General features: G+C 43.1%; 1 protein-coding gene across 1 annotated transcript; it reads right to left on the bottom strand.

Moving 5' to 3' along the window:
• Positions 1–13: 13 nt before the first annotated feature.
• On the bottom strand, positions 14–22817 carry mtmr3 (myotubularin related protein 3). Its single transcript, XM_039803082.1, has 17 exons — positions 22777–22817; positions 22246–22302; positions 21082–21171; positions 16622–16738; positions 14008–14028; positions 12953–13035; positions 10075–10241; positions 9889–9985; positions 9444–9557; positions 8520–8710; positions 8004–8135; positions 6755–6866; positions 4113–4308; positions 2468–2653; positions 2008–2178; positions 1584–1729; positions 14–1181 (listed from the first exon to the last, which is right to left on the bottom strand). The coding sequence occupies exons 1-17, from the start codon at positions 22783–22785 to the stop codon at positions 14–16; spliced, it is 3057 nt and encodes a 1018-aa protein (XP_039659016.1). The 5' UTR covers positions 22786–22817.
• Positions 22818–24715: the final 1898 nt, after the last annotated feature.

The following is a 24715-nucleotide window of genomic DNA, read 5'->3' as shown; positions in this document are numbered from 1 at the left end:
ATGTCTCCTCCCGTCAGGGCCTCTCGCCGTTACAAAGCCCTTCCCTGTTGAGGTCAGCACTCACAGACTGAAAGGCACTGACAGAGGGCCGCTTGCTGCCCCCGTTTAAAGTTCTGATAAAGCCTTGTTCGCCTGTCTCCAGTCCTTTCTCCTTCCTGGAGCAGGGCGGTTGGTTCCTGCCATCACTGCAGGGCTGATGACTGGGACAAACCGGCGGCTGTGCTGGTAGCTCCAACCTGCTACAGGCTTCTTCAGTTAAAGTCTCTGTGGAGCTTTCCATCAGGGAGGCCCTCTTATCCCCCTGCTCCACTGGCTCGGAGACACCGTTGTCAGATTCAGAGTCAGGGCTGGTCTCCTCATCCACTCCTGGCTCTTCAGGTGACCTGTCCACAAAGCCGTTTGTTATAGTTCTATGGGCTGCAGGCTGCTCGGGCTCACCTGAGCTGGACTCGCTGGGTCCATGTGCAAGCTCCTCTGGTACAGAACAGTTCTCTGCGTCCTGCTTCACCAGGTCCTCTGGTGACTGAGTCACCTCAGCTGCCTGTTGATCCAGCTCCTCTGCCTTCTGTGTGGGCAGAGGGGGAGACTCATCAACCTCCTCTGCCTCCATTACGCCATTTTCTAGATGGTGACCATTGGTAAACGCTTCTCTCTGCATCTCAGTCCCATTGACCTTAGCACACTCGTCATCCTCTTGAACTTTTGCTTCCTTCTGGAATTCTGTGTCAACAGTGTTGATGACATGTGTGACAGCAGCACTTCCCTCTCTCTGAACATCTGCTCCCGCCTCCTCCTTAGTGGCTTCCTTAAGAATGTTCTCCATCTGGCCCTCAGCCACGCCCACCGCCACAGAGAGCTCCGCCTTCTCAGCGTCCGCCCCGGTTTCAGCGGTGCTCGCAGAGGCTTCCTGTCCGAGCTCAGCATGCGAGCCCTGGGGCTGTGGGCTGTCTTCCAGCTCAGAGTCCACTCCGTCTGGGTAAGGCCCCACTCCGTTAGGCCGCACCTCCTGATCCTGGTTTCCCCCTCCCTCAGGCCCCACTGCCATGTTGAGCTCCAGAGAGCGCCGGTGGTCCTGCCACTTCTCATTGAGACTCGGGTCACTGGAGCGGCGGTTAGGAGCCAGCGAGCTTCCCAGCTCACATGCACTGGGCAAGTTGTCGAAGGAGCGAGTCTTCGTACGTCTAAAGAACAAACAAGAGAAGAATTATGCTCGGAAAACCACATTATCATTACGTAACAATGGCTCACACAGCTGCATGTATAATCATTACAAACCGTTTGGTTAACAAATCAATCACATGTCAGCCTCGTCAAAACAAGAAAGATGCAGCACAAGCATAATGAAAGAGAAGCATTCAGACTGGTCATAAACTATGAAACAACTTCCTGTTGCTCTTCCTTGTCATGAGACACGAGATAAGCAAAACATAAAACCGTATCTGTGACTGTGAGGGCCAGAGCAGAGCAAAGTATTTAAGCAGTCAAGTTGAAAAGCCGGGCCCGTCTGGGTGTGGGAGTCCTGGACCTGTGTTTATCTTACATGAGGAAGGAAGAGGGGTCGGGTGCCCATGCGCCAGGCTCACCTGCCCAAGGGCGCGTCCTCAGGGTTGCAACCCGGCACAGGGTAGGGGGCGCAGGATTCATCGGAGGGGGTGGTGGGGGAGGAACTGGGCAGGTAGACAGCCGTCCACAGCATCAGGTTGCGTACATGACACACTGGGTGAAGAACCTGAAACAACAGGTGCAAACTTAACTCGGTGTAATCGGAAGAAAAGTTTGAGATCAAAACAGTCAGCAAGAAGCATAAAGCAACATTATAAAATGCAAAGCTCTGGGGCTCATCTTTCCCATAATGCATTTGAAGACTTTGCTGTCTCAACCTGTAGGATTTGGAAACCCAGGCCTGGACTATGTTTACCTAACATATTTAACTTATTTTATTGTTTGTCTTTCTGGGTTTCAATCAGCTTTAAACCAGAACTAGACAGTGATAGACAGTGGACGTACTATCTCGGAGTGTGTGGAGTACAGCATGTTCCTCAGAGTGCGGTTGGCCGGTCTCAGCAGTGACCAGACTGAGCAGGTCCTCTCCTGAACGTGACGGTCCTCCCTCTCCTTGCCGCTGTTACACAGGAAGGTGCCGAAAAGACAGGAGTAGGTGTGCTGCACCAGTTTCACCTGCAGAAACACACACACACAACACACAAAGACAGACAGACAGACAGACATGTAAAGGCTTGTACACACACCTCAGGTATGATACTAAGGTCAGAGATGACAGGAGTCCTCGTGCGGCTTATAAACACACACACTTAACTGCATATCAGCGGCTCACAATCAGAAACTAAATACACCTCAGAGGCATGCCCTTTCCACTGCTGCACATGACAACATTCTGTCTGTCTAATCTCAGGAATCAGACTTCGCAATAGTTGCGCATGACATCAACCACCCAACTTTTACGCACCAGGAAGGCCTCGTTAAACTCAAAGGAGCATGGGAACTGCCTCTGCAGCTGGTGAACACAGTCCAGCCACTGCAGGAAGACGGGGCAGCGCTCGTTCAGGTCCTCAGAGTTTTCTCCATGGCCGCAGCGGTCGGCAAACTTATGGCCGAAGTCCAGCCAATCAGTCTCCACCAAAACCTGGAAGCCCTGCAGAAAGACGTCACAAGATCTTAGATTAAATTAAATATTAAATTAACTTTTATATCAATCAGGTTTTTTTTAACATAAAAACAACAAATATTAAAGGGGTGATAGAATGCAAAACCGAGTTTACCTTGTCATAGTTGAATAACGACAGTTCGGTGGGTGTAATGGGCATACAGGGAACCTCAAAGTCCCACTGACACCTCTTTCCTATGCAAATCTCACAAATTGAAACTGCAACTGAAAATGGCCGAATCCCAACGAAGCTCATAGTTGACGTCAACTCGGTGGATGTACCTTAATTGGCTCTGGTCTGTACCTTTGTCACTCCCCAAAATGTACATACAGACTACTGGTCTGAGACCAGCTGGTCTTCTGAATGTAGGTCGCGCAGATCTCACACATATAGTTTAGCTGCGAGCTTTGCACTCCCAGGGGAATTACAAAGAAGAAAGTTTGGAAGTTTTTCAAGGATAGTGAAAACGAACTGCTGCTGCTCTCTGTCTGTGTGCTTGTGGGCTTCACTCTCCGCTAATGTCCCCGCGCTGAGACTAGCTACAGCGCGAGTTGTGATTCCTTGTCTGGAAGTGGAGCTGAAGGTGTCGAAACTTGCATTGGTGTGTGTGTGTGTGTGTGTGTGTGTGTGTGTGTGTGTGTGTGTGTGTGTGTGTGTGTGTGTGTGTGTGTGTGTGTGTGTGTGTGTGTGTGTGTGCGCGCGCGCCACACTGGAGGATGACTAAACTGTAACTAAACTGTGTCTCTGGTGCTTTGTACAGTAACATTAGTTGATGAGTTTAAATGTGTCGGCTCTAGCCATTCCTGCTCTGGCGGCGCTGGCGCTGTCTCTCCTACCTACACTGGCCACACGGTCTGTGCACTGGGACAGTGTTGCCAACTTAGCCGCTAGATTTAGCGACTTTTCAGACCCCCTTAGCGACTTTTTTTCCCCACAAAAGCGACTATTGACAAATCTGGCGACTTTCTGTAGAAAAGACGTCAGTATTGTCGAGCATGCAAGGTATTTCTCTCCTGTGGCCGCCAAATCACCTCTCTCTTCTGTGTCTGAGCTGCAGAGCAGCAGCCCCTCCCCTCTCTCCTCTCTGTAAACCAACCAATTAGCGCGCAGCTCATCTAAATATTCATGAGCATACCATATATGGGAGAAAACCTCTCATTTCATTCCAGGGCTATTTCATAGGGTTGCATTAGAGAGCATAGAACAGCACCCGGGCCATTTTCAGCCCGAACAATGTTACATACCCTATTAGGAGACCTTAATGAACAGTGTGAAATACCCTACATAATCATTCTATCACCCCTTTAAAAATAAAAAATAAAAAAAATATATCACAAGTATTACATGATGTCAATGATAGGAGAGTTTTCATGGGAATAAAAATAAAAAATGCTAACAAAAGGCCAGGATCATTGATGGAACTAAAAGAGGAGTTGTCATCTGTACCTCCACAGTGCGGTAGTAAGGGTCCAGCAGCAGCTTGGACAAAGCTACGATCTGAGGTGTGCGGTCCCAGCCGTCAGAGCAGTGCACCAGGACAGGCCTGTGGTCTCGGTCCACAGCGTTCACCACCAGCAGCGCCGCCTTCAGCAGCAGGGACAGGTGCTGCAGCCACTTGGTGCTCTCCAGTGCAGACAGCCAGCTGCAGGCACACAGACAGCAACAGAGCACAAACATCAGAGGACCTCAAATGCCTCAGACACTAAGTAAAGGCACACATGTTTCATAAGGACAAGTACATAGCATGGACCAGTGCCACATAGCACAGCATTTATAGATTCATCTAGTTTGCAACGTTGCCAGTCAACAACTTCTCTATGACTATGTATAGCTAAGAGCACAACCATGATGTAAATGTGTGGTCTTTCTACTTTCTTAATATTTTTCAGCTCAGAAAAAAGGGGTCAACGGATTAATTGAAAAGTAAAAAATTGAAACCTGCAATAACTGATTTTTTTTTGGCCACTTGGAGGAGGCGGAAACAAGTTGTGAACAAACATATCACCACCTTTTAAGTTGATATGACAAACTTGCTAGCAAATATTTGCTAACAATTACACATGCAGCAGTTACGGAGCAACATTAGCATTCATTTGGAGGTTTTTCTGGCAACCTGGTGAATTTAAGTTCAATAGTCAGGCTCATTTAGCTCTGTTTTTGGTCTCCACCAACTCCTGAGCAATATATTGCTTTTTTTGATAACTCTCCAAACCCTTGGTGTTCTCTCAATGAGCTTCATGAGGTAGTCACCTGAAATGGTTTTCACTTCACAGGTGTGCTTTGTCAGGGTTAATTAGTGCAATTTTTTCCCTTATTAATAAAAAAGCAAAGGGTGGCTACTTTGAAGAATCTAAAATATAAGACGTAAGTTTTCAGTTATTTCACACTTTTTTGTTAAGTACATAATTCCATATGTGTTCATTCATAGTTTTGATGCCTTCAGTGAGAATCTACAATGTAAATAGTCATGAAAATAAAAAGGAAACGCATTGAATGAGAAGGTGTGTCCAAACTTTTGGCCTGTACTGTATATTACAATATTACTGTCTCTGAATTGTAATGCTTCACACAACTTTTGCATTACTTTTGAGTTACTTTCACCAAAATAACCGTGGAAGTAGGACTTGGTAGGCAGCTTGTGAATTTCACCACCGGATCAACAGTCTCATCACCATCCACTTTAATAAATCACAATTTATTTATTCATTATATTTTGTATTATTAATCTGAATCTGCAAAGTGAGCTAAAAAAAATAAATAGCGAAATAAAACCTACAATAGACCTACTTGACTCAGAAGAAGTAGCCTATAAAGTAGGAGAAAAAATTAAAATACTCCGGTGATGAAATGCAATGCTAATATAAGTGTATTTACATGTAGCAAGGCAGACAATAATTCCCGACATGTTTAGGTCTGTCCATTTCTCGGACACACCGCTGTCCGTGCTGACGTACCGTTCCCCCGTGGGACACAGATGTTGTTCGTACCGTCTCTGGTTCTGACCACGGGAACAGTGACAGGACAGCTCGCTTCAACGCAGCGTAATTATTCCAACTAGGCCTACGTATGTCCATCTCGAAAATGTTGAATCAGTATCTGCAGTCATCTCAACCATCGAATCCCAGCAACAGGAAACGTTACTCTTTTACTCACTGACTTTTTTTCTGTGCTGAAATGTTTCACAATGTTGGTGAATTCTTAAAAAAACAAAACACCACTTAAATTTGAGTTAAAAAGCATTGTTGATTGTAACGGGTATAATACTACAGAAATTGTATTAGTAATGAGTTCTATAACTGCGTTACAGCAAAAATGAATACATTATTGTAATTGCGTTACTTTTGTAACGCGTTACTCCCAACTCTGGTGATTATAGCCACTCTATCTGCAAGCCTCTATCTGTTGGATGTGAAAGTAATTCAATTCAATTTTATTTATAGTATCAAATCATAACAAGAGTTATCTCGAGACACTTTACAGACAGAGTAGGTCTAGACCACACTATAATTTACAAAGCCCCAACAATTCTAATAATTCCCCCAAGAGCAAGCAGTGCGACAGTGGCGAGGAAAAACTCCCTAGGCAACACACTGACAACAACTTTACATGCCAGGGATATGGTGGAAGCTGTGTTGTTTGGATGTTTTCCTGCCCCATAGTGGCCACAAATTGATGAATGCAGCCTTAGAATCCAGGTGTTTGGTCAAGTTCAGAAACTGACTTTGCCTTTTTGAATAATGGCTATGTAATATTTCAAAACATTACATGTTTCAGAGTCTGTTTTTGTCTGATTTGATCGTCCAGCCACTTTCAACAACGTTCTCTTAAGCCAAAGTGATTCAATTACATATCATTGTAGCATCGAGTCTGGGAGTGTAGATGGAAAGAGATCCTTCACTTGGGGTTGGGCCAGGCTTTCTAAATCAGGCCCAGATGTATGGCCAACACCACAACACTGCTGTGATTACTAGTTACCTACAGTTACTGCAAAGCTTGAGAGCTTTGACTTAAATAGTTTTTAGCCTGCAGGGCTTTAAAGTTATGGCCAGGGGAAATCGGAGGCACTGCTGGAGGCATAAAAAACCTACTTGGCCGGATCAGGCATCTGAGTGCAGAGGAAACGCAGAGACTGGAAACTCTTGCGGATGGAGTGGATGTTGGCCATGCCCATAAACACCACCTCACAGTTGGGATAGTACTCTGGAACAGGAGGAAAACAAATGGTAAAAACGAAGGAAGAGAAAAGTCAAACTGGTGCAGGTTTTAAAGTCTGGGTAAACTAAAATCAGTGATTTCTTTCTAAACACATTATACGTGTTAGAAAATAAAAAAGGTGAAAAGAATTTAAACTGTGTAGTACTGAATTGTGGAGTGTGAGTGGCGCGAGTTCGCTACATTCCACAACTATCTTAGCTCTTTCAATCTAACATGAATAAACAACTCTGTGTCTTTCAGCTCGCAAGGTGTTACTGCTCACTGCTGTGGGTGTGTGCTTTGTGCTGTCTGTTGCCGTGAAGCTGCACTCTTCTTCAGGATGTTTGCTGTCCTATCAGTGTGTGTGACTGTGTGAGCTGCTAATGAGTGTCTGTTGCCGCAGAGCGGCACTCGTTCTTTGGCTTGGAGGGTGTGTGCTGAGCTACCGCGTGTGTGCTACTTTATTAGTACGTGTGCTAGCGAACTAACACAGCTGCAACGAGAGTCTGTCGATGGCAATGGCCCATGGCAGTGGCTCCTTTTTCGACTCCGTGCCTTCAGCAGACACACCCCCGGTGTCTCAGAGCAGAGAATACGTTTTTTTTTTCCCACCGATTTTATACACATGGCGATTATTTTTTATTTTATTTTTTTTATATATATATTTTTTTTTAAATCGGCCCTGGCTGATGTCCCGCCCACGACACTATCTGACTATCTGTAACTGGGTATAATGTTGAAAGTTTCTTATTTATTAAATAATAGCTTAAAGCATTTAAACAAAGTTTTGTGTTGGATTTTGTAACATTTCAAAATCCTAATTTGGATTTAAAGATGTTCATTTTCACTATATATGCATATCGGTTCCAACTATCGGTCATCGGTTTTATTAACTACTAATAATCGGTATCGGCCTTGAAAAAAAACAGTATCGATCGATCCCTAATTTTTTTTTTTTTTAATCATTCAGATGTGGCTGTGTGGTTAACACATTTTCCTCAGAACACAATAATTATTGCTTTACCAGGACTTTAATTTAACAATACAGAGCAATCACATTTGCCGTTAACTGAGCTCCTGAATCCACAGCACACATTAACCTAATTGTGCTTTGTAACCAGGGACTGAGCTGAGAAAACCTACCTGGGCATTCACAGCCTCCCCCCTTGGCCCTGTTAGCTACGGCAGCAGCGTAGGACCTGGCATCCAGAATCAGTAACTTGTGGGGCTGGGTAGCCAACGTCTCCACCTCTGCGCTGTTGGTCATGGAGGATTCTGATACACACACAAAACACAGAAAAATGATCTCTCAGTACAATTCAGGTTGTATGAAAGTAGGGCTGGAGGTATGGTTGAGTTCCTTTCACGATCCAAAAGTCCAAATAAAACATTAAAACGCAAATAAGTTTCATCCAGGCACATCCATCAGAATCATTTTGACATAAGAAGTTACTGTGATCTTGTGTTTGTGTAAGCCTAAGACAAGACCTAACAGGTCGGATTGCACAACAGTTCCTGCTGTTCATGCAGATAGCAAGACCTCCGCGTGGAAATATCCGTCTGTGTGTGGTGGTAGGTGTGTCGTCAGCTGGAAGTGTGTGTTTGTGTGTGGGTGTGTACACTATGTAAGCAAGTGAGAAGGTGAGTGCGAGCGCTTACCAAAGTCAGTATCAGGCAGGTCGTTGCCGTTGGTGTAGCTGCCGTTGGAAAGGTGTTTGCGGGAGCTGCTGTCCACGGCGCAGGCCTTGGCGATGGACTGGACCAGGTGCTCATCATCTGCGTTCCTCCAGCCCCACCAGCTGACCTCTGGCTGGCCGCAGCGGGCAATCACAGCTCCCGTGGTCTGGTGCCTGCAACCGGGGAGAAGTTAGCCAAAACACAACAACATAGTCAGTTCACTGTCTTAAGAGAACGCCATGGCTCTTTGAGATCTAATCTTTTTTATAGAAAGAAAATACTATTTGCGAACAATACAGTAATACCGAGATCTAGGTTATGTCCTAGATAAGAGACAGCATTTGCTACCTATCAATTATCCATTTCTCCTGCTCAACAGTATCATTTGACCTGACCATCACGTTCAGGTCCTGTCCTGATATGACATTTGTTTGGTTCAGTCATTTTACAGCCACCAAAGCAAACTTCTGTCATATTTATTTCAGGTGCTGTGACACACAAAGCAGGCATGCAAAGTTTCCATTTCTGGTTGGACTAGTTTTCCAAAAAAACAAAAGATCAAAGGCTCTCAAGCACTGTTTGTTAAATATAACAACCACGATTGACTAAAGCCATGACGCAGAGGATGTCATTGGTTAAGTCAGCGGTCTTGGCCATTTTGACAAACTTTGAACAGAGCCAAATCGAGAGATGTAGCCTGGAGGAAATTAGCTGTGTGCTGTGCTTTTCCAAGCCAAACTAAACTGTCTCCACAGTGGCACCGATATAGAGCCATAAAGATACTATCTGAAGATGGTTTAATTCCTTTCACAAACAAGGAAGGCCAATCAGCACATAAGAAAGATGTTCATTGCTGCGTGGCGGGTAAACAAGCTTAACCAGCTTCCTCGAAACAAACACACCAACCTATAAACCACAGCAGGAAACCTCTTCCAGGAGCGGAAGGCTGCCACATTTTCCAGCTCCTTGTCAGTGATCCAGGCTGGCACCAGGAGCTGCTGGGGATAGCTGGGGCAAAGCCTGGCGGAGCAGAGGCACAGAGAGAGCAATGCTTTAACAAGGAGAAAGAGAGAGCACCAAAAAGGCTGTGATGGCTCAAACAAAAGTCTCTGTCTACAGACACCTAATCCCGGGCTGGGCTCTTATCGGCCCAGGGCGCAGCACCAGTTGAGTACAATAACACAACCACCCACTGTCTAAAACACACACACACACACACACACACACACACACACACACACACACACACACACACACACACACACACAATGAAAGCAAAGGCCGGATCTATCTCCTAGCTGGGAGTGAAATCACCACAGCAGCAGGTATCCTGAATGAAAGCTGCATTTACCTGAACTTGCTGTTGATGTCCGATATCCTCCAGGCGTTTTGAGTGTCAAAGCACATCCTCTCCACCTCGTTCTTGAACCAGGAGGTCACGTGTTCGCCTACAGAGAGCAGAGAGGTCCGATAAGACCAGAGGGGAGCAGAGGTTCTGCTGGGGTTACGTGCGGACATGCGAGAGACAGTAGGGTACCTGGTCTGCATAGCTCGCCGTGCTGCTCCTTCTCGCCGGCATATACCTCCATGCACCAGGCGTGGAAGGCGAAGGAGAAGAGGTCCTCCAGGCGGGAGGGAGGGCGCACTACTGCGTTCAGGCGTTTTAGCCATTCCTGACACTGCTCAAAGGTGGAGAACTGGCACCTGTGGATCAAACGCAGGAGCCAACGTCACAACTCGATCATGCTACAAAATGTTATCTGGTACTAAAAAGAACTAAAACATTCAATACTGATATCTCCTTCAGAATCAAGCAAATACCTGATTTACTTATCCTTTCGGTTTGTGGAGAGGACATGCATTCAAGTGTAAATCACATCTACCTGTGTAGAGCTCCCTAAATGGTAGCCATACAAAATGTCTGGTTTTACAATAACATAGTATGTTTTTCCATACTCATTGCATTCCTAAAAGTTACAGGAAACTCAACGTTGTGAATTTAGCATTTTAATAGGTGTAATCATGAATGTGGTCTTGCGGTAAGCTCAATTCCGGCGCAAAATGAACCTAGGGGTTAATGGGATATGTTTTCATGCTAATTGAATGTGACTAGTTTTAGGGCAAACCGCTAATTAGCTTATAACGCTAGTCGTCGGGGAACGCGAAACTAAAAAGAAATCGCTATTTCTATACCACTAACAAGGCTCAAAATAGCACCACACTTCTACGGTAGCATAATGAAGGTCCCTATATGTAAACCGAAGCATTGAGAACTTTTTAAGTGTACAGAGTTTATTAAAAAGATTATAAAGACAGTACCGTTCACTATAAAGGCAGGCGCCACCTTGGGAAACCAGTCGAGCAACGAACGCCGTGTAACCAGTAAGCAGCAACATAGCTCAAGCACGGCGTTCGTCGTTCGACGTGTATCTTCCACAGAGATTATTCCAAGGGAGTGACAGGGAAAAGGGATATTTGTGTGCAGCGCAAATTTCAGCAGGATACAAAACAACCGCTGGTAAACCGTTTAGTGGCACTCAGTGGCAACTGCTGGTCATTCAAAGAGGGGAAGCTCATTTTTGGCCTACATCATAAAAATTGTCGATTTATTTATATTAATATTATAATAATATATATAATAATAATGTAATAATTAAATAATATAATACAATAATAATATCATTATTATAATACTAATTTATAATATCTGTGAGAATGTTTCATCAAGAGGCATGGCCAGCAGTAAATTTTCTTTGTCACAGTACTTCCAGTCAGCCAGCTAACATACCAGGAGAGCTGAACAGACCTGTTACTTTGCCCTGTCTTTTGCACTAAATAAATCTTAAGTGTTGATCTAACCCTGCTGTTTAACTCCAAGTTTCTCCTCGTAAGGAAGAGTTTCAAATGGCTTTGCCAAAATCAGGTCGACAATATTAGCATTGTCTGCCATCGTGTGCAGTTTGCTAGCTGGCTAGCCTAGCCTACTTTACGAATGAATGAATGAATGAACAAACGATGTAACAAAACAATATTAAACTCGTAGGAGGAAATGTGGGAATTAGGTTACGGTAAACTGAAACAAGGAATGTGGTGTATAATTGTATGAAATGTATGATGAAAATTGGCTAGCAATTTCACCAAGCAAATACCAAGAAATAGGTTGCAGCAGTTCGTCTTTCAACTACACTTGCAAAATCCACGATGGGACTGAGCTGAGCTCTCCTTGAAGTTGAACAGCTTCGGCGACTTTTTATAGTACAAAATCGCTGTCAATCAAAACTTCGACAGACCCTCCAATCATCACGCAGAAGCCCAGCGTCCAGGCCAGCCTACTGCTCCATTGAACCCCAGAGACGCTGAGCGTCCGTGGGCGGGACATAATCGCAGCATTTATCCAATGACCGTCTAGTTTCGAATCACTGAAAAAAACTGCTCAAAAGCAGTCCCATTGAAGTCAACGGACACTAGGCTTCAACAGGGAAATGCACTGAGACGCTACGGGAATGTATGAGAAGGAAATCGAGTCAGCCAATTCTGAAACCAACTCGTCTTCGAGATTCTAACGCATTTTAGTCAATAAAATGTTAACACAATAGTACATATTTGACCATTACATTTTAGAGATTTTGGGGGAAGCTGAGCTTCCCTTGCAGTCTTAAAGAAATCGCCACTGGTGGCAGTACAGCAGCTCTGTCTAAACTTTGTGAGGCTGAGCGACACGTGGCTTTTTGTCCTCAATTCAACTGTGAAATGGAAGTAATAGTATATTTTACCTACACATTTTTACTGTTACGGTTGTTGGGTGAAAAGTGCATTTAACAGCTTCTATGCATTGTTAAGAGGTCCCTGTAATGCTCTGCTGCAAATGCAGTATGAAGACTGTTTTGTCACGTTTGGGGTTGTTGAATCGATTAGATGCACGTTAGGAAAAGGTCAGTCTATTCCTCAGGTGTATTGATACTCCGTCAGTATTTAGCACAAGCAAACCTTTATTTTGTTTCTTGGTAGGCTGAACTTGATGAAGCTGCTCTGTTGGTTCGGATCATTCTGGCCTCATCTCGGTCAAACATACAGTTTATGGCTGTAGGATTCTTCTGTTACCTTTACAGTGTGTGTGTGCCATGTGTAAGTGTTGCCATAGCAACCTATGCCACAGGGCTTTGTCCTTTCAGCTAATTGTAACGCCTGTACCCTCCTGCGTCTGGACTTCTGTGAGAAAAAGTCTGGACATTTTTAGACATTTGGTGTTTCCTGTAACTTCAAAGGCTTTGCACAGAACATCACACATACAGTATGTCCCACATATAGATACAAAACGAGATTTTAAATTGAGGTTCCTATACCATTAGCAAAGAGGAGGTAACAATTGGAGTGACTTTAGGTCACAGGAGTGTTTCACTGGTCAGTGGTCATACCTGACGACTTTACAGTCCTTGCAGGTGACATGAAGCTGGAACATATCCCGACACTCCGAGTTCTCTATGAGCTGAAGAGGAACCTGTGGCAAGAAAGAGAGGCAACATCAACACTTCACTCAGCTAAACTTTGACGGCAACGTTAAATAGCATATTAAGTATATCGAAAAAAATATACCGACCAAACACATGCAGTCAGTAAAGGCAGTGTGGTAGACAGATACTGACAAATTAGTGGTGGTCAACACAGTAAAATGCCTTCATGCCAAGAATCAGCCACGTGCTGCAACATCATGTCTAATTTAAATATTTAGTTGTAGAAACCACACCACCATCCGTCCATCCATCCACAAGGTGCTAAAAATATACAAGTCACACAGATTACTTGTCCAGGTGCATTGCCATTAATTTTTCACATCGCATCACATCTCCCCGAGCTCTCTTAATATACATAATCTTCTTAACTTAGAGTATGGGAGCACAAAAATACTCAATACTAGATCCAGAACAGCCCAGATCTGCATTTCCCCATCGGCCCAGAGCTACAGTCTTATCTTTTATAGGCAAATACCATCCAGAGTGTCGAACTGCCGTGTGCTTATGACTTAAGAGCGTACTTTGAATACTGTAGGGAAATACCTATGCGGCTTTTGACTAAGCTCTGTTAATTAGCTAAGAGCACCGTTCGGCAATGCAGTGGGCTTTCAGAAAAAAAAAGGTGTGGCTCAAACTGCTGCTGCACACAAAGTCTGGAGCCATGCACGATCATCAGCAGGTGAAGCTTCTAATGCATGGGACAAGTACAATGAAAGGGTTACTGCCCCGAGAGATTGTGGTGGTGTAAAAGTTGCATTAAAAGATTGACAGTTTGAATGCTTTGGGCGGATACACACACATGTTGGCATCAAATTTCCTTTAAACCAGCACCTGGTGTTAAACAGGCTGAACAACCAGGATTCTAGTCCCCTAGGCACCAGCCGGTTAACAGACAGGCACACACAAATGATACACTCAAGTCAACCACTCCATGCGTGCAGCACTGCTTGGGTACTTACTGACACCTCACAACAACAACTCTATCCAAAACAAAACAGAGAGAACAATAATGAAAGTGATGCATGTCGATTTGTAACTATTTTCGATCTGAGCAGGGCTGCAATCGCAGCACATTCCGGATGTCTGCGCACCCTGCCCTCTAATCTACATTCCTCCATCAAAATTCCTATGCTGCTTGTTAACAGCCTCTCGTCCTCTTGCAGCGCCTCCCACCCCCGATCTGTGAGCGCCGCAGCTCCAGCCATGTGATGCAGATGCCTCGTCAGCCCGTCCAAATATGTGTGAAGCGAACGGCGGCTCTGTCTGATGCAAGCACATTGAGGCGGTGTGCGAGCCAAGAACCGGAGGCTCATTAAGGTCCAATTAACCTCTGCGACATGTCCCAGGCAGCAAGAAGAAACAGAAAACACTTGTGATGACTTCCTGGTATGACATGTGATGATATGGATGAGTTTTGAGCCAATCCCAAGATTTGTGATTTGTTACCTGTTCTGTTTTTTTAAACTATAGAAAGTAACAGACAAAATAACCTAAAGATAGGGAATGACATGAAATACGGCAGCAAACAGCAGGGCTCTAATTGCTAATATTATTCCTGACTTTTGATAATATTACAGAAACAAAAATCTTTTCTTATATCTTACCTCAAGAGAAGACAAAACAAAAGATTCAGATGTTAAATGTTAAACTCAAACAGCTGTATAAGAACTTTGATTAAATGAAATAGTCTAAAACTGAAGGGCACAGAGCACAGACCTAGGCATGACCTATCTCGCAACGTTTACGGTTCGACTTGTTCATGTGAACTTTCCCAGTCAGGAACTAATTTTTCCTAATTTTTTTAAATTTTTTATTCCACCACCGCAAAGTTAGCGACAACTTCCGCACAGGCTTACTTTAGGTGAGCTGACCTTTAAAGGAATATGCCTTTTGTTGAAATAGGGTTATTCAACGTCTCCTCTATATTTATACAGGTGGGTAAACGTATTTTTGTCTCAGCGCATGCATTGTAGCCTACTGCCACCCAATATAGTCCCAAATCAATATCTGCCTAGGAAATCGTCTAGTCTTATTTGTACTCGTTGTGAATATGAAGGCCACAAGAAGTAATCAGGTTTTGTTTTTGTTGTTCTTGGGTCACCTTAACTTACGACTTGCTAACCGGCAACATAGGATTCCAATTACTACACTACGCTAAGCTAGCGACAGTGCTGCCGGACTAAAACCATGCATGCACTGAGACAAAAATGCGTTTGCCCACCTATATAAATATAGCAGAGATGTTGAATAACCATATTTCAACAAACGGTGGCGTATTCCTTTAAGGTGGATCAGCTATTCTCATTTAGCGACAAGCCGCTTCTCCTCCCAGCTTTTCAAACACGCTTATACATTCTTGTTTTGGTCTTTTTAATGGGATTTGTTGACAACAAGAAAGGAAAAAAACATCACCAGACTTATCCTTTATGGATGTAAGAAATAAGTTGTATTCATTATTAGATGATGAAAGGTTCTGAGGGAAGGAAGTGAAACAGCCAAACGCTTTCCCTGTAGCGCATGATTTGTTGTTGCACAATATTCCTGCTCTCACATGTCAGCAGCAGAGCAGCTTGGTGATCTGAACATAGCATATGCTTTTCCTAAGGCACTCAGAGTGAGATTTATTGGTCAAATTAAGGCAAGTACTTGATTTAGAATGGCATGTATATAGATTGGGTGATATAGTACTCTTGTGCATAACAATATAGAATACACTGGAAAAAATGTATTGTTTTAATTATTGTTTTTTCTTCAGTACCACTACCCAGTGCAGCCCTTCAGTCCACAATATAGAAGATGCGGTACAAATATATATCTATTTACGTTTTCATGTTTAAATGTGGTATGTCCGTCTCTTGTGGGAATTGTTGGGTCTCTGTAAATTATAAAGTGTGGTCTAGACTAGCTCTATATGGAAAGTGTCAATTTAATAACTTCTATTATCGATACAATACTTAAATGAATTGCATTGAATTGAACCATCAGAGATGTAATAGGTCATAATTTAAAATGGAGAAAATGTAAAAAAAAAATTAAAAAAAAAAAAAAAAAAAAAAAAAAAAAAAAATTTAAAAAAAAAAAAAAAAAAAAAAAAAAAAAAAAAAAGTTTTTAAAAAAAAAAAAAAAAAAAAAAAAAAAAAAAAAAAAAAAAAAAAAAAAAAAAAAAAAAAAAAAAAAAAAAAAAAAAAAAAAAAAAAAAAAAAAAAAAAAAAAAGGGTGTGTGTGTGTGTGTGTGTGTGTGCAACTGTTATGCATCCCCTGTGAAACCACTGCAACCAAGGCAACGGAAAGTGCAGAGAGAAAACGGAGCGGGCAGGCAAGTGTAGAAACAGAGGTGATGACGAGTCACGCGGCACTGCTGCCAGTGCAGATCAGCTCTGAATGGCCTGGTCACCACAGCGCTGGCACAATGGCCCTGACTCTGTCCATTCACAAAACATGAATGCACACTCGCTCACAGCCTTGAATAGAGACAAAGTAGTACAGTCTTAATTATTTTTGAGCTGAGTGAGAGACATTCTCTAAATCACATCTGAACTTACAGCTCGTCGTTCACTTTTCAAAGAAACTTACGTTGACAACGGACTCTTTGAACTTGATGTGTAGGCGGTAGTTAGATATTGCGATGATGGCATCCTCTGCTCTCCCCACATACTCTGTGAACTCGCCATGCAGCTCAGGAAAGGGCACCTAGCAACAGCAGGAGATAGAACATTTTAAACAAACCAGAGCCACACAGATCCCCAGTGGTGATGATGATACATGCACAGAGGGGCTGTGGTACAATCGACTGTTTCACTAGATATGGTCATCATAACTATTTTACAACTTGTATCAATGAGATTTTACTAAAGCAGTCAGGCAAAATTATACTGTATGTTTCACTCTTGCAGGTAAATCACGTAGACAGACAGACAGACAGACAGATATACATACACATATATACATATATATACACACACACACACACACACACACACACACAGTACAGGCCAAAAGTTTGGACACACCTTCTCATTCAATTTGTCTGACTATTTACATTGTAGATTCTCACTGAAGGCATCAAAACTATGAATGAACACATATGGAATTATGTACTTGACAAAAAAGTGAAATAACTGAAAACATGTCTTATATTTTAGATTCCTCAAAGTAGCCACCCTTGGCTTTTTTGATAGTGCTGCAAACCCATGGTGTTCCCTCAATGAGCTTCATGAGGTAGTCACCTGAAATGGTTTTCACTTCACAGGTGTGCCTTGTCAGGGTTAATTAGTGGAATTATTTCCCTTATTAATGGGGTTGGGACCATCAGTTGTGTTGTGCAGAAGTCAGGTTGATACACAGCCGACAGCCCTATTGGACAACTGTAAGAATTCATATTATGGCAAGAACCAATCAGCTAAGTAAAGAGAAACGAGTGGCCATCACTCCTTTAACAAATGAAGGTCAGTCAGTCCGGAAAAATTGTGAAAACTTTGAATGTGTCCCAAGTGCAGTCACAAAAACCATCAAGCGCTACAACGAAACTGGCTCACATGAGGACCGCCCCAGGAAAGGAAGACCAAGAGTCATCTCTGCTGCTGAGGATAAGTTCATCCGAGTCACCAGCCTCAGAAATCACAAGTTAACAGCAGCTCAGATTAGAGACCAGATGAATGCCACACAGAGTTCTAGCAGCAGACACATCTCTAGAACAACTGTGGAGGAGAGGAAACTGCACAAATCAGGCCTTCATGGTCAAGTAGCTGCTAGGAAACCACTGCTAAGGAGAGGCAACAAGCAAAGAGATTTGTTTGGGCCAAGAAACACAAGGAATGGACATTAGACCAGTGGAAATCTGTGCTTTGGTCTATGAGTCCAAATTTGAGATCTTTGGTTCCAACCGCCATGTCTTTGTGCGACGCAGAAAAGGTGAACGGATGGATTCTACATGCTTGGTTCCCACCGTGAAGCACGGAGGAGGAGGTGTGATGGTGTGGGGGTGCTTTGCTGGTGACACTGTTGGGGATTTATTCAAAATTGAAGGCATACTGAACCAGCATGGCTACCACAGCATCCTGCAGCGACATGCCATCCCATCCGGTTTGCGTTTAGTTGGACCATCATTTATTTTTCAACAGGACAATGACCCCAAACACACATCCAGGCTGTGTAAGGGCTATTTGACCAAGAAGTAGAGTGATGGAGTGCTGCACCAGATGACCTGGCCTCCACAGTCACCGGACCTGAACCCAATCGAGATGGTTTGGGGTGAGCTGGACCGCAGAGTGAAGGCAACAAGTGCTAAGCATCTCTGGGAAATCCTTCAAGACTGTTGGAAAACCATTTCAGGTGACTACCTCTTGAAACTCATCAAGAGAATGATAAGAGTGTGAAAAGCAGTAATCCGTGGGAACCAGGCATGTAGAATCCATCCGTTCACCTTTTCTGCGTCGCACAAAGACACAGCGGTTGGGACCAAAGATCTCAAATTTGGACTCATCAGACCAAAGCACAGATTTCCACTGGTCTAAGGTCCATTCCTTGTGTTTCTTGGCCCAAACAAAAATTTCTTCTGCTTGTTGCCTCTCCTTAGCAGTGGTTTCCTAGCAGCTACTTGACCATGAAGGCCTGATTTGCGCAGGCTCCTGTTAACAGTTGTTCTAGAGATGTGTCTGCTGCTAGAACTCTGTGTGGCATTCATCTGGTCTCTAATCTGAGCTGCTGTTAACTTGTGATTTCTGAGGCTGGTGACTCGGATGAACTTATCCTCAGCAGCAGAGGATACTCTTGGTCTTCCTTTCCTGGGACGGTCCTCATGTGAGCCAGTTTCGTTGTAGCGCTTGATGGTTTTTGGGACTGACCTTGGGACACATTCAAAGTTTTCACAATTTTTCCGGACTGACTGACCTTCATTTGTTAAAGGAGTGATGGCCACTCGTTTCTCTTTACTTAGCTGATTGGTTCTTGCCATAATATGAATTCTTACAGTTGTCCAATAGGGCTGTCGGCTGTGTATCAACCTGACTTCTGCACAACACAACTGATGGTCCCAACCCCATTAATAAGGGAATAAATTCCACTAAATAACCCTGACAAGGCACACCTGTGAAGTGAAAACCATTTCAGGTGACTACCTCATGAAGCTCATTGAGAGAACACCAAGGGTTTGCAGTGCTATTAAAAAAAGCCAAGGGTGGCTACTTTGAGGAATCTAAAATATAAGACATGTTTTCAGTTATTTCACAGTTTTTTCTTAAGTACATAATTCCATTTGTGTTCATTCATAGTTTTGATGCCTTCAGTGAGAATCTACAATGTAAATAGTCATGGAAATAAAGAAAACTCATTGAATGAGAAGGTGTGTCCAAAATTTTGGCCTGTACTTTATATATATAAACTGTACTGCTATTCTTGCAAAGCAAGAACCTTTTCCATTACCAAGAAGTGAACTTTTTATAGAACCCAGAGACTTCACCACCTTTTTCAATTGGGATTTCTTTCTTTTTAAAACCATACCTGTTATGTGAATAAAGGCCTTGTGACCACAATGACTGCAAAACTGTTATTGGTCCAATACTGGTCAAAAATCACTGGCTCTGATCAGATTTTTATCGCATGTTGAAGAAAAGAAAAAGTATAATCCAATACGATGCATTAGCCTAAACTGTGACGATTTGACGTCCGGTCATCTGTCCATACTAGAAAACTGGGAAGAAAACAATGTTCTATCAGAGCCGTGAATCCAACTGCTGGCCGCCAGGTCGCTTTTTAGATGACATTAGCTAGCGTCATCATAGGACTGGGCGGTATGGACTAAAAATCATATCTTGGAATTTTTCGGCTGAATGGCGATACACGTTACACTGTATATCTTGATATTTTTTACAAAGTGGGCTAAATGTTAAGTTTTAAGTCAAAGCTACATGTGAGATGTCAAAAGCACTTTTATTAAAACAGATTGTCATCAAAATAAAATGCATATATATATATATATATACACACACACACATATACATACATACATATATATATATATATATATACATATATATATATACACACACATATACACATACACATTATACACACACACACACACACACACACACAGCTGCAACACATGTAAATGAAAAATGATCTAAGACAAATAACCTGTTTAACAAAAAAAAGCCCTATCTCTGAGAAAGCTGCTTCAGTTGTTTTCAACAACAATAACAGACTGATTAAAAGAGAGAGAGAGAAAGAGAGAGAAACAGACAGACAGAGAGCGAGACAGAGGGAGTGCGATGGATTTAAGTGTATGATACAAAAACATTGTTTGATCATGAAGCTGACTGTTAACAGTACAATTCTCTGGTTTATCAGTGAAGTGTCTGAACTAACACTGCCGACTGAGCTCTCTACTCAGAGTGACGGCTGATTCATTATGAACGTGTCCAGCGCAGGTTGAATGCGCTTCGGCGGGTCAGCGGCGTTACAAACGCCTCGTGCATGAAATGCATCACACGCTATTACTCATAGAACTGAAGTTAGTTGCATTCAGTAACTGTACTTCCACCACAACAGAAAGTTACCAGCGAAAATATTGGTATCGATACAGGTTTTTCCTCTCTGCTTAACAATATACAGCGGTGTTCATAACAAATGTAGACAAACGTCTGCAGTGTGGCAGATACTCAAGGTTGTGTTATCCGTATTGGAATGAAAAAGTAGTATTCGAGCCATCCCTAGTTTGCTGTACTGAAAACAGACTTTTCTCAACACAGATATTTAAATACGTTTTCAGATTATAGGGCGTTAGACATCACTCGACATTTGAGACTTTGCTTCTGAGACTGGTGAAACTGAAAGGGATCTTAAATGACGTGGTCAAAGTGATTATGTAACTGATGACAGAGAAGAGACACACACACACACACACACACACACACACACACACACACACACACACACACACACACACACACACACACACACACACACACACACACACACACACACACACACACGTTACAGCACGAGATAAGCATTGAGGGCAGCGGCTTCCTCACCTGCATGTTTTCCTCCTCAAGAACGGGGGACTTCTTGGGGAAGATTTGATTGGCCTGGATACATTCCAAGCTCTGCTGCCCTTCCTCCTCCTGCAGAGAAAAAAAAAGACCTGTTAACCCTTTACTAAACTAGTTTCGACTTTACCAACCACAACCATCTTTCAGTCATATATTGTCTATGTCTTTAAAAACATTTGTCCAGGGAAAGTTTAGTTCAGAGTATTTACTTATCCATTACCCTGCTCCTGTCACACACTTATGGTAGTTAAACTCCCTAAACAAGTTATGTAATGTTGCTCCTCCACTTTGCTTTGCAATTTCCCTGGCTTCGATTGATTGGCTTTCACAATGATCTTAGGAATGGTGGAAGTGTCACAACCTCCGTTGTTACATTTTTGCCAAATTAAATCAAATTATGGACACTATTCATTTAGTTTTCATCAGCAGGCTTTCATTAGGGCCAAATGTTTGAGGTCACAATAGTCTTATGCAACATATTTCACGGAGGATGCCTAACAGCGGGGAATGTGAGGCATGGATATACAAGTTGAGTCAGGGATTTTCTTCAAAGGCAAACTGGTGGAGAAAAAAAAATGTCTGGCCTGGTGCTGACAGAGATCGACAAGAATCTGTGGGCTGTGTTTGGTCGGACAGAGTTCAGTGTGAACATTGTGCAAAAAGGAAGATTAAGGTGGTCGAAAGAGATGGCAGATAACGGACAGCGACGGCACATCCCTGCGGGATCCTGGCTCAGCGCGAGCCAAGTTGATATACACACAGCGGTCGTGGCTGAAGGAGCAGTGTGCTGAGGCCAGCCAGGGGGCAACAGCCACACAGCAGCATGCCAAGAACACAAAAACCACACACACACACGCACGCACACGCAACGGTCAACAGGCGACACGTCCGATCCAGTGGTTTTGTCATGATGCAACGATACAAGACTTCCTGCAGTGAAAATAATTAAAAGCTGGCATGCTTAGATAGCAGCCTTGGAGGACCTTTGACACTGTTGCAGCTGATTTAACTGTCTGCTTCCTGGTAAACAGAGCTGATTAAAAGTGAAAATCAATGGAGAGTATCCAATTCTGCAGAATTCGCCGAGGCCACAGGACACACACAGCAGTTACTGTCCAAAGCATGCATGAACTGGAGGTACGTTACCATGGCCCCTGGGAAGGAGTGCGGGTCACCCGACAAGAGAGTCCGGCCTGGAGCAGCCTGTACAAAAAGAGCACAGAATGTGGAGGAGTTATTCTGGAAGCAACCATCTTCCTCTTGTGGTCTGATCACAATTTAAACTCAGGTTGCCCAAACTTTTCAATTTAAGATTTATTAATACAACTTTTTCCCCCCCTCCAGCTTAAGGTGAGCTGTTGTACAATAGTACCACATTATTGTAAATATGGAGCAACATTTACAGAAACAGAATTCATGATCAAAATACGATATTGGCTATTCTGTCTCATTATCAACACAAATTTCAGGTCAGTTAAGGGCATTGTGATACTGTCTTTTCTTGCCATTCAGGTTATTGTGGTTATTGTTAAAGTGCTAAAAGGACATTCTTGGAGAGCTGTTTGCTGAAAATAAATATGAAACTTCAAATGAATTACTTTTAAAAGTAACACGCCAACTTATTGTGAATTTAGCTTATTCATCGTAACCCCCAGAGTAAGACAAGTCGATACATACCCTTCTCATCTCCGTGCGTGCTGTAACGCTGTCTGACGGCTCCAGCATTAGCTTAGCCCAGCACAGATCCTGCAGGTAACTGGTTCCAACTAGCCTACTGCTCCAAATTTTGACAAAAGTGACAAAATAACGCCAACATGTTCCTATTTACATGTTGTGATTTGTAGAGACACAGCGTGTACAAAAAACAACGTAACATGAGACACAGCCATCTTCTATCTGTAAACAAACCGGGAACGTCAGACAGCGTTACAGCACGCACAGAGATGAGAAGGGTATGTATCGACTTGTCTAACTCTGGGGGTTACGGTGAATAAGCTAAATTCCCAATAAGTCGGCGTGTTCCTTTAAGGTTTACATCAATGGGGAGAAGGATGCGGTCCTACGATATAAATACATGCGTTTCTGGGCTTTAGGCACCGTCCAAGCCGGGGACCTTTATTACATGTCATTCCCCATCTCTCTCTCCACTCGTTTCCTGTCATCTATCTACTGTACACGCTCAAACAACCAACAAATACATGTTAACCATCTAAGAAATGTAATTTCTGTCTTTTCACCAATGACATACCAGTTGCACCAAAAGAGAACATTTTAAGTCTCATCAACCAGATCACTGTATCTACTGTGGATGACATTACTACCAGGAAATGACAAACCAAACTAACACCCTTCTCTATTATAATTTGCAGTGCCTCTGTTGGGATCTATTTAGACCGCATGTGGATTTTCAAGGAGCTCACAAGGAAACTATGCAGGGAGTGGCTGGACTTCGAAGTGCTGGCCTATACGTGATGTATTTCACGAGCGACATGTATGGACGTATAATAACTTTCTCGGGGAATGGGGTTAGGCAATGAACTGATTGCAGCCCATGATTGACCAGGAGATTGTGAGCCCCTAGTTGGGCAGTCATGTTTAAAACGATCAATAGCAAATCAATTCACATGAAATGGCATTAGAAGGGAAGGCTTGACTAGCACTGGCAGGATTTAGGCCTTCAGTAAAGTTCATATTCAGTGGCATATCGCTCCGACAACGATTTAGCCTGCGGGGGCAACAGACAATATTTTCTGTGTTCCGGTGTAAGCTGATATCCGGGCCAAGACTTGGTCTTCTGTGCACCGGTCATTGTTTACAGTCAGAGTCGATACCTTTTGTAGGTGTTTTAGGTCCAGACGACATTTTGGCTAATCTCTATAACACATATCTGCATATGAACGCAGAAACATTTTTAAAAGCTAATTCAGCATCAGACAATAGCCAATGAGATCCAAGAATGCATTCCGGCCAATACGTTCTGCCTCTTTTTCTACCCACGCGGACAGTTTACCTGCATGCAACCAAAGCCCACTTACATCAAATGTAGTAAATAGGGACAAAAGTACTGGTGGCCACATTTAAAGAAACAGCAGATGGCTGAAAATGTCAAATAAAAACTGTAATGTGAAGCGATATATCTTTTCGACTTACCGTAGACAATCAGTATCGGACAATGAGCAGTCCTGATGATGCTGTTTGGAAACCCTTACAAGTAAGACATGGAAATCTGAGGAAATGAAGGCAAATTATTTTCCTTACAAAGAGTAGACTTTTTCACTGATACGTTCAAGTTACAGAAGCTCTTTTGATTCCCTTGCAAATGTAGCTGTACTGTTGGTCAGATTGGCTTGCGTGTGAGCTCAGAGATACCACTTAAACTCAGTTGTGGACGAAAAAAAAAAGAAGCCAACTGGATCTTGAACCGCTACATCTATAGTCTAGCCAGCATACAGGCATGGTTTAGTCACATGAACTGGCAATGTAATGTTCACCTTCAGAAATAAACAAGAACACTCTATTCATAATATCAATTTTAAACCCTTGTCGCCACATATTAAGGTCAATACAAGCTAATGGAAGGCATGGCAGATGTATTAGTGTAAAAGAATAATTATTT

The sequence above is a fragment of the Perca fluviatilis genome, chromosome 6, assembly GCF_010015445.1.
Source record: "Perca fluviatilis chromosome 6, GENO_Pfluv_1.0, whole genome shotgun sequence".
Taxonomy (NCBI): domain Eukaryota; kingdom Metazoa; phylum Chordata; class Actinopteri; order Perciformes; family Percidae; genus Perca; species Perca fluviatilis.
The sequence above is the reverse complement of the archived record's forward strand: the minus strand, read 5'-3'. Positions and strand labels throughout refer to the sequence as shown.